A 13,843-nucleotide genomic window follows, 5' to 3' on the forward strand; every position below is an offset into this window, starting at 1 on the left:
CTTCACTTTTTCATTGCAGTTTTTTTTACATTAAATCCCTGTTTTAAATTTCAATGTTAACCTCAATGAGATCATAGGGATTTCACTGCTATCATAAAAAAACAACCACAGTGAAGTTATCAACCCACAAAAAACATAACTGACACAGAGCAGAAGAAGAAAACAAACTGGAGCCTCAAATGACTTTAACTACACAGATAACAGGAGAGACTGTTAACAAAGCATGTAGTGGCTGCATTACAACAACTGATGGACTATAAAGAGAAAAACTGAAGCATCGCTAGTTATATAAGTCAGACTGAATGTAGAAAGTGAGCTGCCCTCTGGGAGAAGTTTTAAACAAACCAAGTTCTGGTAAACATTGCTGAAGTAAAAGAAGACACACAACAAGCATGTCATGTGTGAGTGTTTGTACAAATGCATGTGCATGAGTGCACTCACTGTTGGCTCTCCTGTAGTTGTTAGTGAGGCTTGAGCAGCCATTGTGAGAGACTGGACAGTGAGACAGGTTGCAGTTGCGGTTGTTGGCCGGGGCGCATGTGATCACTGAAGGACGATTCTGAAACATAAAGACAAAATTCAACGTGTTAGGTGCAGGAAGAGTAAATAGAGCATGGGAAATATTACAGTAAAGGAAACAGACCAGGAGAAGAGTTGAGGTTTAAGGGAATGATTCAGTTGCCAACAGGTTTTTAAATCAATTGGAAACTTCCTCCTATCGACCGTTCAATTAACTTTGATGAAAGGACAGTCACATCATAAGGAGGTCAGACCAGAGCTGAGGTTTACCTGACAATTTTCAAATAATCAGAATGTAATAAGATGTGCATGATACCTGCTGGCGTTCCATGGCGCTGACTGCCTGCGGCACTGTGGTCATGGCTGCTGTGCTGCTTCGTGCAGACTCCATCATGCTGTTTTTGGTTAACGCCAGTGGCTGGTCCATGCCGGCTAAGCTGGCCAGGTGGTGATGGTGGTGGTGTGCGTGGCTGTACAGATGGTTGCTGTGGACTGCAAGACCGCTGGGCACCACCACTCGCTCGATGGGGCTCCGGCTCCGGTCCTTAGAGACCGAAGAGCTGCGGTAGTCTCCACTAGGTTTCCTAGGAAACAGAGGTAGAGAGGAAGAACCACATTAATTTACACGAGGCAGATACATTTAATAGTCTAATGTCTTTCAGAGATTCAGGAATGAAAGCATTTATTACGCTTCCAACTTTTAAAATGATTTGTTCTTTGCTACATTTTAAAGAAATTCGGAAGTTTAAAGTAATTTTTGTATTTTACCAACATGATACTGGATCCAAAACTACATTGGCTATCAAATGTTCAAACCTGCGAGAGGGATGAGCTCAAGTGAAAACGAAAGGAGAAGAGACTGGTGGAAATGTAGAAAATGAAAAGATGAAAAGTAGAGACAAATAGGACAGAGAGATAAGAGTCAGTTAAGAGAGAATGAAATGAGAGCGACAACAGAGAAGATGAACAAATGAACAATTGTAAATGGGCAGGACAAACAGATGCTTTTAATACTGATCTAAAACATACACTCTGATTGCTGGAGGATAGATTGATAAGACTATTTTGTAAGAGCACATGCTCACAAACTCACTCTCTTTTCTTGGAAGGAACACTAAAATTATCTAACATGGATGAACTACAAACTTACCCCTGCACAGAGGGGCATAGGGGCAAAAAGTTCAAAATTCCACAAATCTACTTTATCTCCCAAGGGAGCCTGAGGACAGCTGCACTCACTGCTGTCTAGATGAAAACCTGGAAAATCCTGCAGCGTGAAAGTCCTAAGAGTCCAGCTGCGTCTCACTTTCAACAAATCTTGCCAATGCTGTTGTCGTTTTATTTTTTACAGTTTTCTTTTGCTTGACTTCTATTCCACAACACACTTTGACAGAAGGTGAGCTGGCCACAAACATTCCCATTCCATTTGAGAGAGTCACTTCCCACCACCTCCCAAAAAAACCTCCTGCTCTTCATTGAAAACACAGAGATAAAGACCAGAGATTTATACAGTGACAGTTTAATACAGCGCAGATTTTGGCCTCTTTATTCTCCGGCTCCCAGCTCTGATGATAATGACTGTAATATGTAGTGAAGTGGTTGGGCCTGATATTGTGCACACTTGCTTGCAGTTTAACAGGTAGCAATTATTTTCCTCTGTGCGTCAAATGTGGTCTGTGTGCATGTGTGTGTGTGTGTGTTGGACTGTGTATTACACCCTTCCTGCAGCTCCACTCCCCTCCTACAATTTGAGGCCCAGTTACAGGGAGTGAGATTTACTGTACTAGGCTCTTGCTATCTCTGCTTCTCTCTCAGGCTTCAAACACCCACATGCTTACCCACATCTATTCACAAATCAACACACACTGCCTTTCCTCCCTTCAACACTGTAATACACACTATACATAGACAATGAAGCCTCAGTTAGGAAAAAGCTATTAAAATGTACTTTAAATAAGCTCTGCTGAAACAATGGAGGCCAGAAAACGACATGAAATCTTGTCTTTATTCTTCAACCAGATACTGTGTGGAGGCATTTCCCACCCGTGTGAAAAGGTCTGAGTGAGAACAAACGGACTCAAAAGGAAAAAGGAAAAAAAGCTGCAGCCGCTCTTTAAGGTTTGTTTGGATGCAAAACAACAAGTTCAGGCAAACAATTGTAGATCCATGTGACCAGGCAACCTGACTGCTGGGTCAAGCATCTGGAGTCCACAGCACCGTCCTCCACAAATAAATAGTCTCCGCAGAATACAGAGAGGGAGAGAGGAAAGGCTTAGGAGAGGTGGGGGGGCTGCATGTGAATGGTCCGGACCTCTACGATAAGAAAGAGTGAGGTCGGTAGTTTCCTTCGTTTGTGCCGAGAGCTTACATTAGCAGAGGGACCCCCCTCTCTGTTTTCTCTCTTTGTCTTTCTTTCTTCTTTTTCTCTCAATCTGCTGCAAACTTCCTGAGGGTTAAAGAGGGAGAGACTTGGCAGCTCTTACACAAACCCTGGCTGACCATCCAGCTTTTGGTTTTTTTAAGTTCCTTTTTTCTACAATAGTCAGAAATGATTCCTTGGTGGTGTTTATCACATTGAAATCAGGTCATAATAATAACAAAACTGTGCACAACTGAATGTATTGTTGTTAAAACTTTTAATCAAACGCTACAAACCCATATCTTCATTTTTAAGCAAAGCTTTATCATAACAAAGGTCGATCTCTCATCCCCCTCCCAGCAGCTGGGTCTTCAGTATGGTTGTGGAAGTTGTTCCAAACTTTAATCATTGCCAACGAGTGGGCATGCCCACATCCTCACACAAGAGGGGCCGTCACCGGAGCCAGTGAACGGGATCAACAAATCCAACCAATGAATGGCATGGCTGTTGAATCCATCACCGCCCCCGCCTTCCCCTCGCCTGATTGCCCACCAAACCCCGGACCACAATTCATGCCAGGGATCATGCATTCAGAAACCACTGCGCCTTTGTCTCTCTTACTCACCTCTCAATTATCGTTAGGGCTGCAGCTGGGGAGAGGATGGAAAGGGCGGACAGAGGGGGCTACGCATGAGAGATGGGCATGGGGGGTGGTAACAAGGGTGAGAACTGAGACAGAGGGCTGCCAGTTTTGAGTCTAGATGAGTGGATGGGAGCTAAAAGTGGGAGACCAAGGGGGACAGCCTTTGAAACATAAAGAACTCTGAGACTTAGCTCCTACAAGGGAAGGCAACATGTAGCAAAAAGTTGAAGCAGCTTAATATTTCTTTTTTCACAATACATTTTCACTGGGTTACTTTTCACTTTAGAATCAAGCAGATCTTGGCAGATTTTACCATAATTGGTTAAATGATTTTTCTTCCATGAATCAGTCAGACTAGAAAATTCAACTTGTGCCTTTATCAAGGAGAAAGCTAACATATTACAGGGTCTGACCAATTATTTGATGGACCAGGGCCAGAAAAAAAGTTTATGCTGGGCAAGTTGATTGACCTGTAACGGAGTAGATATGGAATCCAAATATAAGACTGGTGTAGTATGCCAAAGATACATTCAAGTTCATGTCTACTGTATACACATAATTAACTGTTATCGAGTAGGTCATCACATATCACAGTCTAATGTTGGCACCATTATGAGATACTTTCCTGAAGCACTTGTGTCTAGCTACCCACGTAGCCCACTTCATGGAGCTACGGTAAGTCCCAAGTTGTTCAAAGTTCAGCGTCTGGTACTAAAATCTGAAAATACTGATACGATCATACACTCTTCCTTGACTTTTCTTTTTTGGCTGCTGACTGGTCAGTAACTGTATTGAGCTAATACTAGCTAACATCAGCATGCAGTAGTTCCCTGCACATATCTCCCGAGTAGAGACATAAATGAATCATGATGTTTGATAAGGTTAAGATTTATTACGACACCACTTATAGCTACAAGCGATGTGACCTCCATGGGCTGTGACTGGAATCAAATGATGTTGGTGTTTGCTACTTCCTAAACACACAAAAAGCCTAGAGGGGTGCGTTTGATTTGTTGTACTCGTCCTTGCCAGATAAGAGGACTGTTTCACTGTTCGCGATTCCATTTGCATCAGATATTAACAACAAGTACTACTTTTTGAGAAAATATTTGTGTATCTTACATGTTGCTGTACGTTAACATAAGAAAGAAAATTTAAATCATTTAGAATAATAAAAACATTTGGTTATGGTCACATGGTGGAGCGCCTCTACTTTGAATGTAATTTGAAAAAAAAGGAAGAGCACTGATTCTTTTTTCAGTTAAAAATGGAAATGTTTGACCGAGCCCTGTGGCGGGCACTCACTGAAAGATCCCTTCATTTAAAACCCTAACAGTCAAACCCTCATAAATGGTATAGTCATATATCCTGAACAAAACTACTTGGATCTGTCATTATATACTGCCTTTTAAGTAACCATTCACATGACAGCCTGTCTTCAAGTTAACCTCAGGTTAAAGATCATGACCATGATCATGTGTTTGAAAGTCTCAAGATTCTTGTAAAAAAAGAACGAACTGGTAATTTGTTCTTTGTATGTGCAAACCTGCCTAATTGACACAATGAAAATCTAAATAAAACAAGTGAAACAATAACTTTAAAAATATGTTTTTTTTCCAAAAGTGTGCTAGGTTTAGAGACTGACAATTTGGTGAGTTAACCATATTTCACTTTGAGGCGAAGATACAGCAGCTATAAAAGCTCTGAGCTTTTTCTCACAATTGTGCTCCAAAGTCTTCAGAGAAAACCTCACTACAAATCTTTGGTTGGGCAGAGGTTTCCATCCTACTCTTTCACGAAATAAATAAAGAAAGAGCAAGGGAGGGAAGGGGAGCGAGATACACACAGGAAACATCTGGGAAAAATCAGGGTGTAGACAGAAGATGACAAAAAAGAAAAAAAAAAAGACATGATGAAGGCTCAACCACAGGTTACAACCAGACCCAAGCTCTGCGAGGTCTGCAGAAACCCACAAAATGGCTATTATATATATATATACATACACACACAGCCTCACAGGACTGACTATGTTTTCTAAAGTATACAAACATCTCCACACAGTGTACTCTCATCAGCCCAGGCATTAATATTTGCATCCTCAGTGCAACCTAGAGTAGGTTTGTCAAAACTCAGACGAAATACACATGGACAGGTATAATGTAGATACTGTTATTGTCAAATTATCTTCTTTGGCATACAACATGCAATATAAATTATTGCATAGAATCAATGAAATATGTTAAATCTTGCCATATGCCATAAGCATGTACATTTCATTTCTACATGATTTCCAAGCAACTGTTTTAAATTGTTCACATTTTCACTCATGCAGAAACACAAGTGCACATTTGCCAGTTGTATGACTGCAGAGACAGAGGGCTGAAGAAAATCCTTTGTTATCAAAGCTGGGACAGATCGGATATGGGAATAACCACAACAAGAAGGCAAAGAAAACATGTGAACACGCACTCGCGCACACACGCACACTGAAAAAAAAACATGCTCGCCCTCCTTTTCTCGCATGCTCACACAATATATAAATAGTCAATAGGGTAACAATGACTTCACCAGCGTTGACCCTGCTCACGCGCACAACGAGAGAAAGACAGAGAGAAAAATAGAGAAAGAGAGATTTTCTCCCCATTTGGCCTCTGGAGAAACTTCCATGAGAACAACTTGCTGATGAAGTTCCCAGTAAAAAGCAGCTGCAGCTTCTAAATGCTACAATACTTACTGCAGTAAACTGACCAACTTGGATTTTGATTTTATATCTTCTATGCACAGCATGAATGAATGTGAGATTACATACTGCTAAAAGAATGAAGCTTCATTTCAAACCTCTGATTCACTGTACACGTGGCTGTTTTTTAAAGCAAGTCAAATAATCAGTGAAAGAACTTCACATTGCTATAGAGAAAGTGACCAAGAAGAGGAGGGTTTTAAAGCAAAAAAAAAGGAGTTGATCACAAAAGTATTGTAATTCTTTTTTGATGGTTACAGAATTGCCACACTAAATCTAGAAGCAACATTTAAGTTAGCCTGTTAGCCTCCGCAAGTGAGTGTGAGGGCTGTTAGTTCAAACTGCGACTTGCTACACTAACAGAGCATAACTTCTCACATTTAACTGTAACAGTTAAACTTTCGAACTGACAACAGCTGACTGCCAGCTGTTGTTGTCCTCTCGTCTCAAATTCATAGCAACTACATGAACACTTAGTGTGAGAGAGAATTTGGGTGCTTCAGAATAAAAGCACTACGGTACTATAACTATTTAAATGTATTATAACATAACTGTATGTACCTTGATAAGTGCATTTTAACTATTGTAACATTGTAATTAATTCAACTTTATTCCAACAGAACTAACAGATAGCAGACTTGTATAATTGCCTGATGACCTCTTGGTCAGTAGTGATCCTTTAGACAGATGCAAGGGGTTTAAAGCAGTACTGCTGTTGAAATAAAACTCAGAAAGACTGATGGATATTCGATGTAAATTCTTGATGGAGGCAGGACTAATTATATACAAGTTTCTACTTCAATATCTAGTCATCTAGTCATATTTAATACTTGTATACCATTGTACCAGCTCTAATGACTACCAGGCACAATTTGGTGAAAATCTTAATTCTTGTCAACTGTTGTGTTCATCACAATGAGATTTAGTCATTACATGATAGTGGTAATTTACAGAAAAAAAACAAAAAAACATGTCTGCAATCAAAGAGAATAAATACCAAATTCTGACATATCCTCCAGCTATATTCCCAAATTAAAAGCCAATATGCGAGATCTGATCTGAGACTGGCTTTTATTTTTAAGTAAGGATGAAAGAGCTGAGCAAGAGAACTTTTATACTCGTGGGTCTACAACTGCTGAGTGGCTGGCAGGCAGGCAGGGAAGCAGGCGAGCAGGCAGCAGCAAGCTTCCAGCCCGCAGGCTCCAGTGGACAGGATAAGGCTTCTTTGTTCAAGACTCCTCCTACTCCTCAGAGAAATGAGAACTTAGACCCTGCTGCCTGACAAGGAGCCCACTCACCACACACACACACACACACACACACACACACACACACACACACACACACACACACACACACACACACACACACACACACACACACGGATGATCACAGATGGACAAGCCCACACGCATGGATAGACAGCACACACGACACATGTACATACCTCACAAACACATGCCAGTGCAGAGGACATGGCTACATATCAACAAAACTTTGCAGCAAAATATTTTTAAAACACTAAGACTGATGGGGGAAATATAACTTTTTATTTCTGTCCCATACAAGAAGTACTAATTTGGTTCATGGTTTTCCTTCTGTCACTACATTTTCCCCTCCCACTGACTTTAACGCGATGTGATTGGACAACAGAGATAACTTATGTTTCCATCTTTACAGCTACGCCCAATATCTAAGGTGCCAGGTGTCTGCCTGTGTCAACACTCAGTGAAAATATGACTGAACTAACAGACAAGAGATGGCCTACGTCACGCAACTCAATAACAACACACATTATTTAGCATAGGATCAGGTAAGCTCAAATGAAAACTGCCACTCAAGCAAAACATATGAGAAAATGTTTTTTTGAAAAGAGGAGACTGAACAAAAAATCTTCACAAACGCAGGAAAAGTCACCATTTTGCAGAGTAGTCCATGGAGACAAAACACAAGCTGCATAGACAGAAACAGCTAGCAAACTCTAACAGCTAGAGTGGTATCAGATAACAATCTCTGGATATCTGGACTGTATGTATGTGAGTGTGTGTGTGTGTGTGTGTGTGTGTGTGTGTGTGTGTGTGTGTGTGTGTGTGTGTGTGCGTGTGGTGGAGGGGTTGCAGGGCTTCTTTCTCTGGTTTGCTTTCCAGCTTCTTCCCAAGAACTAAGTCCATAATTTTCAAATTAAACATAATCGCTGATTGACAAACGAGTTCAATGAAGCTAAGAGCTCATGCATGTTAAATAAAGATGAGTAGACTGCAAAGTGTTCTTCAGTATTTTCTTTTAGCTGCTATTTTTAGCTTTCACTTCTTCTGAAACGACAACCGGTCATTCTCCACTTTGGTGTAATCACTGTTCTTTGGACGGCCACAGCAGTTAAAAGAAGGAAAGAACTTTTCAGAGGCTGACTCTGACTGCAGCTTTTACAAGTAACTAAGCAGTTACCTTTGCCAGGGAAAGAATCTCCCATGAGAAACCTCAAACTAAACGACTAAAAATAAGATGCAGTTAGGATGGCCCAGAGGCAAATAGGTTTCCAGCATGAAATAAAATATCCCGATGAAGCTATGTAAACTAGAAAGCCCTGAATCTGGATTTCAGTCAAATAAAAACTGGCTTTCCTTGGTTGCAGATTAACGTACAGCACAGAGAGTCAAATGACTTCAAGGTCATAGTCAAAATGAAGATTAAATAAAAGAATTGGCTTATCACAGGTTATTCCCAGCACATAATCATGGTACAATGAGCAAGTTTAAAAGCCTGAACCACAGGCGTTTTTTCTTTTAATGTTGCATAAGTTTTATTTTTACAGAACCTAAAACTTGCAACACCAACTGAAAGCTGATATTACAATAAGTCCAATGTAATTTAGCACTCCAACTTACCTAATAAAATCCAACTTGTGATACACGAGTAGGAGGATCAGTGCATGCAGAAGTTAACCGCACGGTGCATGAAAAAAATCTCTCTTCAACATTGAACGACTGAGACAACAGACGAACACGAGTGGGAAGATGGATTTACCGCAGTGCATAATGTTAATTCTCCCACCACTGACACATACATAATAGAAAACGAGATGACTCTGTACAAATGTCACAACGCACAAGCTAATCCTTTGTTATGTGGGTGCCCAGAGAGTCACAAGACGAAGGAACAAAAGACCCTTCCCCTTGTTCTTCTTGAACAACTTGATTGAACAGTCGTAGATTCCTGCACTGTCACACGGCCAACAGAATGAAGAATTTTCATCAGCCGCCAAAGCAAAGCTGGTTTTGTGAGTTTGTGTATTTGTGAGTCATCAAGATCATGGCAAATTAAGGTCCCAGAGGACTAGATAACTGTCATATAAAATATTCATTTACATAATTTCTATTACCTATACCTGCATATTCACGCCGACCACCTAATTACTTAATAGACTGCTACTGGTAGAGCTTTGGAGGCATTAAGTTGTAAAAGGAAAGCTGTGCTTAGTTATGTTTTTAAGTTTGAGAATATACATAAAATGAAGCTCATTGGCAGAGGAGCGATCATATTTAGTAGTTTGAGAAAAAATTATTCCACAATTAAAATCCATTGCAATTGTTTGTTTTAAACTCTTTGTTGTGAGCAGAGAATCACCAACACATTTTACAAATCTGAGGTAGATAAATGTGCTTGCACAAAGCATTATAATCAATATATACTGACCTTGTTATATTGCTATTGATGATGATGACATTGTGATTATTACTCATATTGTTTCATCACCTTGCCCTATGTGGGGTTTGCTCCAATAGTGATTATAATTCAACTGCTGTATTTGATAAAGTAATTTCGTTTCCATGTGCAAACATACACAAATGTGAGCAACATGTTAATCCTCACTCTATGTGGTAGTTTTCCCTTACTCTTGTTGAAGTTTAAGGACAGAGGATGTCGCACATTGTTAAACCCTATGAGACAAATTGTGTTATGGGCTATACAAATAGAATTTGAGTGATTGATGATTGATTGATTTATGTGTTTGCACACGCTTAGCTATATTAATACACTGCCAGAAACAGTGCTCTACTCTTCATCCAAGGCTTCCAGTGAATCCAGTGTACAATTTATAGTGTTCTATTCTGTCACTGCACAGCCCTGTGAGTGACAACTAGGTGATTGTGATAATGCTTGAAACACAGCTCTAACCTCATTGACTGGCTCTGCAATAAATAGAAGTGGCCAGGGTCCCATGACTGACTCAGTCAAACTGAGAGAACGAGAGGAAGAGAGAAAGAGATCTCTGACACCAGTGCCCCGGCCGAGCAGTCCTTCACCACCAATCAGCGCTCCAGAATCTCTGGAATCTCTGGAAGCGGGAATGTGGGAACGCTGGAGATGTGAGTCATTTTTCTGTTGTGCAGTCCCTGTTTCCAAGCTTCCAGAGAGCTGCAGCTATAAGCAGAACACTGGGGAGCCAGCTAAACCTGGCGTAGCACCCTGGGGTCCAAACTGGGACTTCTGAGAAGGCCTGCTTGTGCAAAGCTTTTACCAAGCGAGGAGCCCGCAAACACAAGGTTTTTTTTAAAACAGTGAGTTTTCTGTGTATATGTAGTTTCTAGGAGCATGGTGGCTTCTTCACAGGATACAGTGTATTTTTGTTTTAAAGGAGAAGGACAGAAAAGAGAAGAACTAGGGAATTGCAGATCTCTTTCCTTGCATCTCAGGAAATTAGTATCTGGAAAATAACTATTTCAAGGTCTCGATGAATTTTAATAGAATGTGTGCAAGTGTCTGGTCAGCCTCAGTGTATCCACTTACAGCTGTGTGGCAAACAGTCGGCTCATCTTTGCCACATGCTCGTTGTCGTCCATGTCGCTGTCCCCCTGGTCCCCATTCAGCTTTCTCTTGGTGGGGCTAATGGGAGGAGGACCTGTCCTGTGGCTGGAGATGGAGGAGGATGACGATGACGATGATGAAGAGGAGGAGGAGGAGGAGGACAGGGACAAGGACTGGAGTCTGGGGTCCCCCCTCAAAGCTGCTTCACCTGAGGTTGAAGAAGAGCAAGGGAAGAAGAGAAAGGAGCAATCATTAATATTTATAAAGACTGTATAACAAGACTTAATCACAATCTTGGTCATTTCAAAATGACTGAAACTGAAGCGATAGATGTGAAGTTGCTGTCAACTCATGTGCATTCGCTTTAAACAGGCAGCATAGCCATAAATGTCAATTATAGTAGTTAGTCAAAATGATGGTATTTTCAAGTAGAAGGCGACTGTTTTATTGCCTCTTTAAACAGTGAGACCGCAAAAACTACTTCATGACAGTGTTTTACTGTACCGGCTGTGTTTCAGCTCAAACTTTGGATTTTGTTGACATACAGTTTGCTGAGAGCGGCACAAACCTCTGCCATAAGCAGAAGTATCTGGTTGTGAATGTTTTGGAAGAAATAGTTGTGGATGGGTTCTGCATGTGTGTTTGTGTTGTGAACTATTTCTCTCTGCTTCCCTCCAGTTTCTGTTACAGAAGACCTACAGAGTGGTCGGGGAGTGGGAGTAAAGAAGCTTAAGAGAATCAGGAAAACTACCACTGGCTCTGTCTCAGAACGGGGACTTTCCACTGCTTCGGCCTCATGTATCTGTCTGACGTTTCCCAAACAAAACATTAAGCTTGGATTTAAACTCCTACTACAACTCACAGCTTTCTCTATAACTACTCCTGCAGTGCTGATTATATTTTGGAGAAATATATATTTATTGTATTATATATATATAAAATATATGAATGTTGCAGAATGCAAATCAGTACTGACAGTGTTGATTTAAATGTTTGTGCTTTTTCTGCTATATGCTTCCAAAGGACATAACTTACATTGTATACAGGCAACCATAATACACCGAAGCAAAAGTAGCAATGGATCTGCTATAGGTTGCTCTTTTTTATTTTTGTGTATTCTGCAAATTTAAACAAACTGTGTTGATTTTGAATATTTTAAAAGTGCAATATCAAACTTGAAAAATACTATTGGAAACATTACACGGTGCTGTATGTTTACTGCAAACATTTTCTGAGTTGCTTAAATCAACAGAGGAAGTATCCAGTAAACTAGTGGACAGTGGAGGAGCAAATAAAAACGTTTGGATGCATGAGGTCATAGAAGCTGGATACAAACCGGTTTTAACTGATCTGCAAACAGTAACATCATGTCATTTAGAGGGCAGTACCACACACACACGCACACACACACACACACACACTCACAAACAAACACACTGAAAGGGCTTTGTAATATAGTAAAAAATGTGCTCTATTCAACCAGAGTTCCCCATGTATGTTTAGTTTTAGCTCGGTTTCAATAACACAAGAGCCTTCCTTCCTTTTCCTTCCCTGTCTCTCGGGCATGTTCCTGCTTGCTCCACAGTGTGCCATAGCAACAAGGGTGACATCATTGTTTTTGGCAGGACAGAGGGGTGGCAATAAAAAGATGGGAGTGTGTGACAGCACACTGTCCAATCAGGATCCAGGAAACATAACAGCTTATCAGAAGTACAGGGGTAAAGCATAATAGTGTGTTCCCTGCCAACAAATAAGACCTTCAGTCAAACGCTACTGACCTAAATGCACAATTGAAATAATGCTAAGCTACTAGCTAGATACAAGTAAAACATCATATGAACAGTCAATATTGTGATGTTCAGTTCACACGGTAATTTTAGAGAGGTGAGACTTTCAATATATATGTTTGTGAGTGTGTGTGTGTGTGTGTGTGTGTGTGTGTGTGTGTGGTGTGTGTGTGTGTGTGTGTGTGTGTGTGTGTGTGTGTGTGCATGCATTAGTGTTACTGAATTAGCAAACTGTAACAGGGTATGATATTGCACAGCAGCAGACACAATAGGGTTTGGCAATAGAACAATATCATTCGTTATCTCATAAAAATTAATCAATGGCAAGAAAACTAAAGGCCAACATTTACAGATATATTGCTAATGCATTGTGCAAGCACGGTGAGGAGGTAAAGCCCATCATTGTTCCACCTCAATTAGGGAAAATGTTAAGCTGTTTATCAAGTTTCATTCTCTGTCCATAAAGAAGAGTTTAAAACCACCAGCTACAGTCAGAACACAATGTGACATTTATTGTAAATACTTATCGATATCTAAACAGTGATGCATCAGATAAGTAAAACTCTCCCCTCTGCTTTCTCAGTTCATCAGGTTCACATGATCAAAGCCTTTTTGTCTTGACATGACTTCAAACAGCTCAGAGTCAGGATGAGATTGGATTACAAATGGAGGTGAATCTATCTACCCCCCCCCCCCTCTCTCTTTCATCCCCCCTTCTGATACTTAAAAAAAGATGAGAGAATGATATCTGCTCTCTGCAAAGCAGAAAATGATTATTTTTGGTTTCTCTGCAACCTGAACTTGGCCCTCTGGGCTGCCTTTTTTTGTTAAGTCTATAGAGGTTTAGGCTTTAAATACTCCTCCATGGAGGTTCATGTCTGTGTTGTGTGATGTGATATCTCCGGATGTTAGATCGGTTTGATCTCTGACAGAGGAAAGGAGAGGAGCTAAACAAACAGACAAAGGAGAAAGGCTTACAACAGTGCAAC

General features: G+C 40.6%; 1 protein-coding gene across 2 annotated transcripts in view; it reads right to left on the bottom strand.

The window, feature by feature from the left end:
* vgll4b (vestigial-like family member 4b) overlaps nucleotides 1-13,843 on the bottom strand; it is a 39,310-nt gene that overhangs the window by 5,008 nt on the left and 20,459 nt on the right. For both annotated transcript variants that reach the window (XM_020096868.2, XM_020096867.2), the window contains 3 exons: nucleotides 11,050-11,275; nucleotides 836-1,103; nucleotides 442-559 (listed from right to left, as the gene is read on the bottom strand). In XM_020096868.2, coding sequence (XP_019952427.1) covers nucleotides 442-559; nucleotides 836-1,103; nucleotides 11,050-11,275 — 612 coding nt within the window. The remainder of the gene's footprint in view (nucleotides 1-441; nucleotides 560-835; nucleotides 1,104-11,049; nucleotides 11,276-13,843) is intronic.

This window comes from Paralichthys olivaceus, chromosome 2 (assembly GCF_024713975.1).
Source record: "Paralichthys olivaceus isolate ysfri-2021 chromosome 2, ASM2471397v2, whole genome shotgun sequence".
Classification (NCBI taxonomy): Eukaryota; Metazoa; Chordata; class Actinopteri; order Pleuronectiformes; family Paralichthyidae; genus Paralichthys; species Paralichthys olivaceus.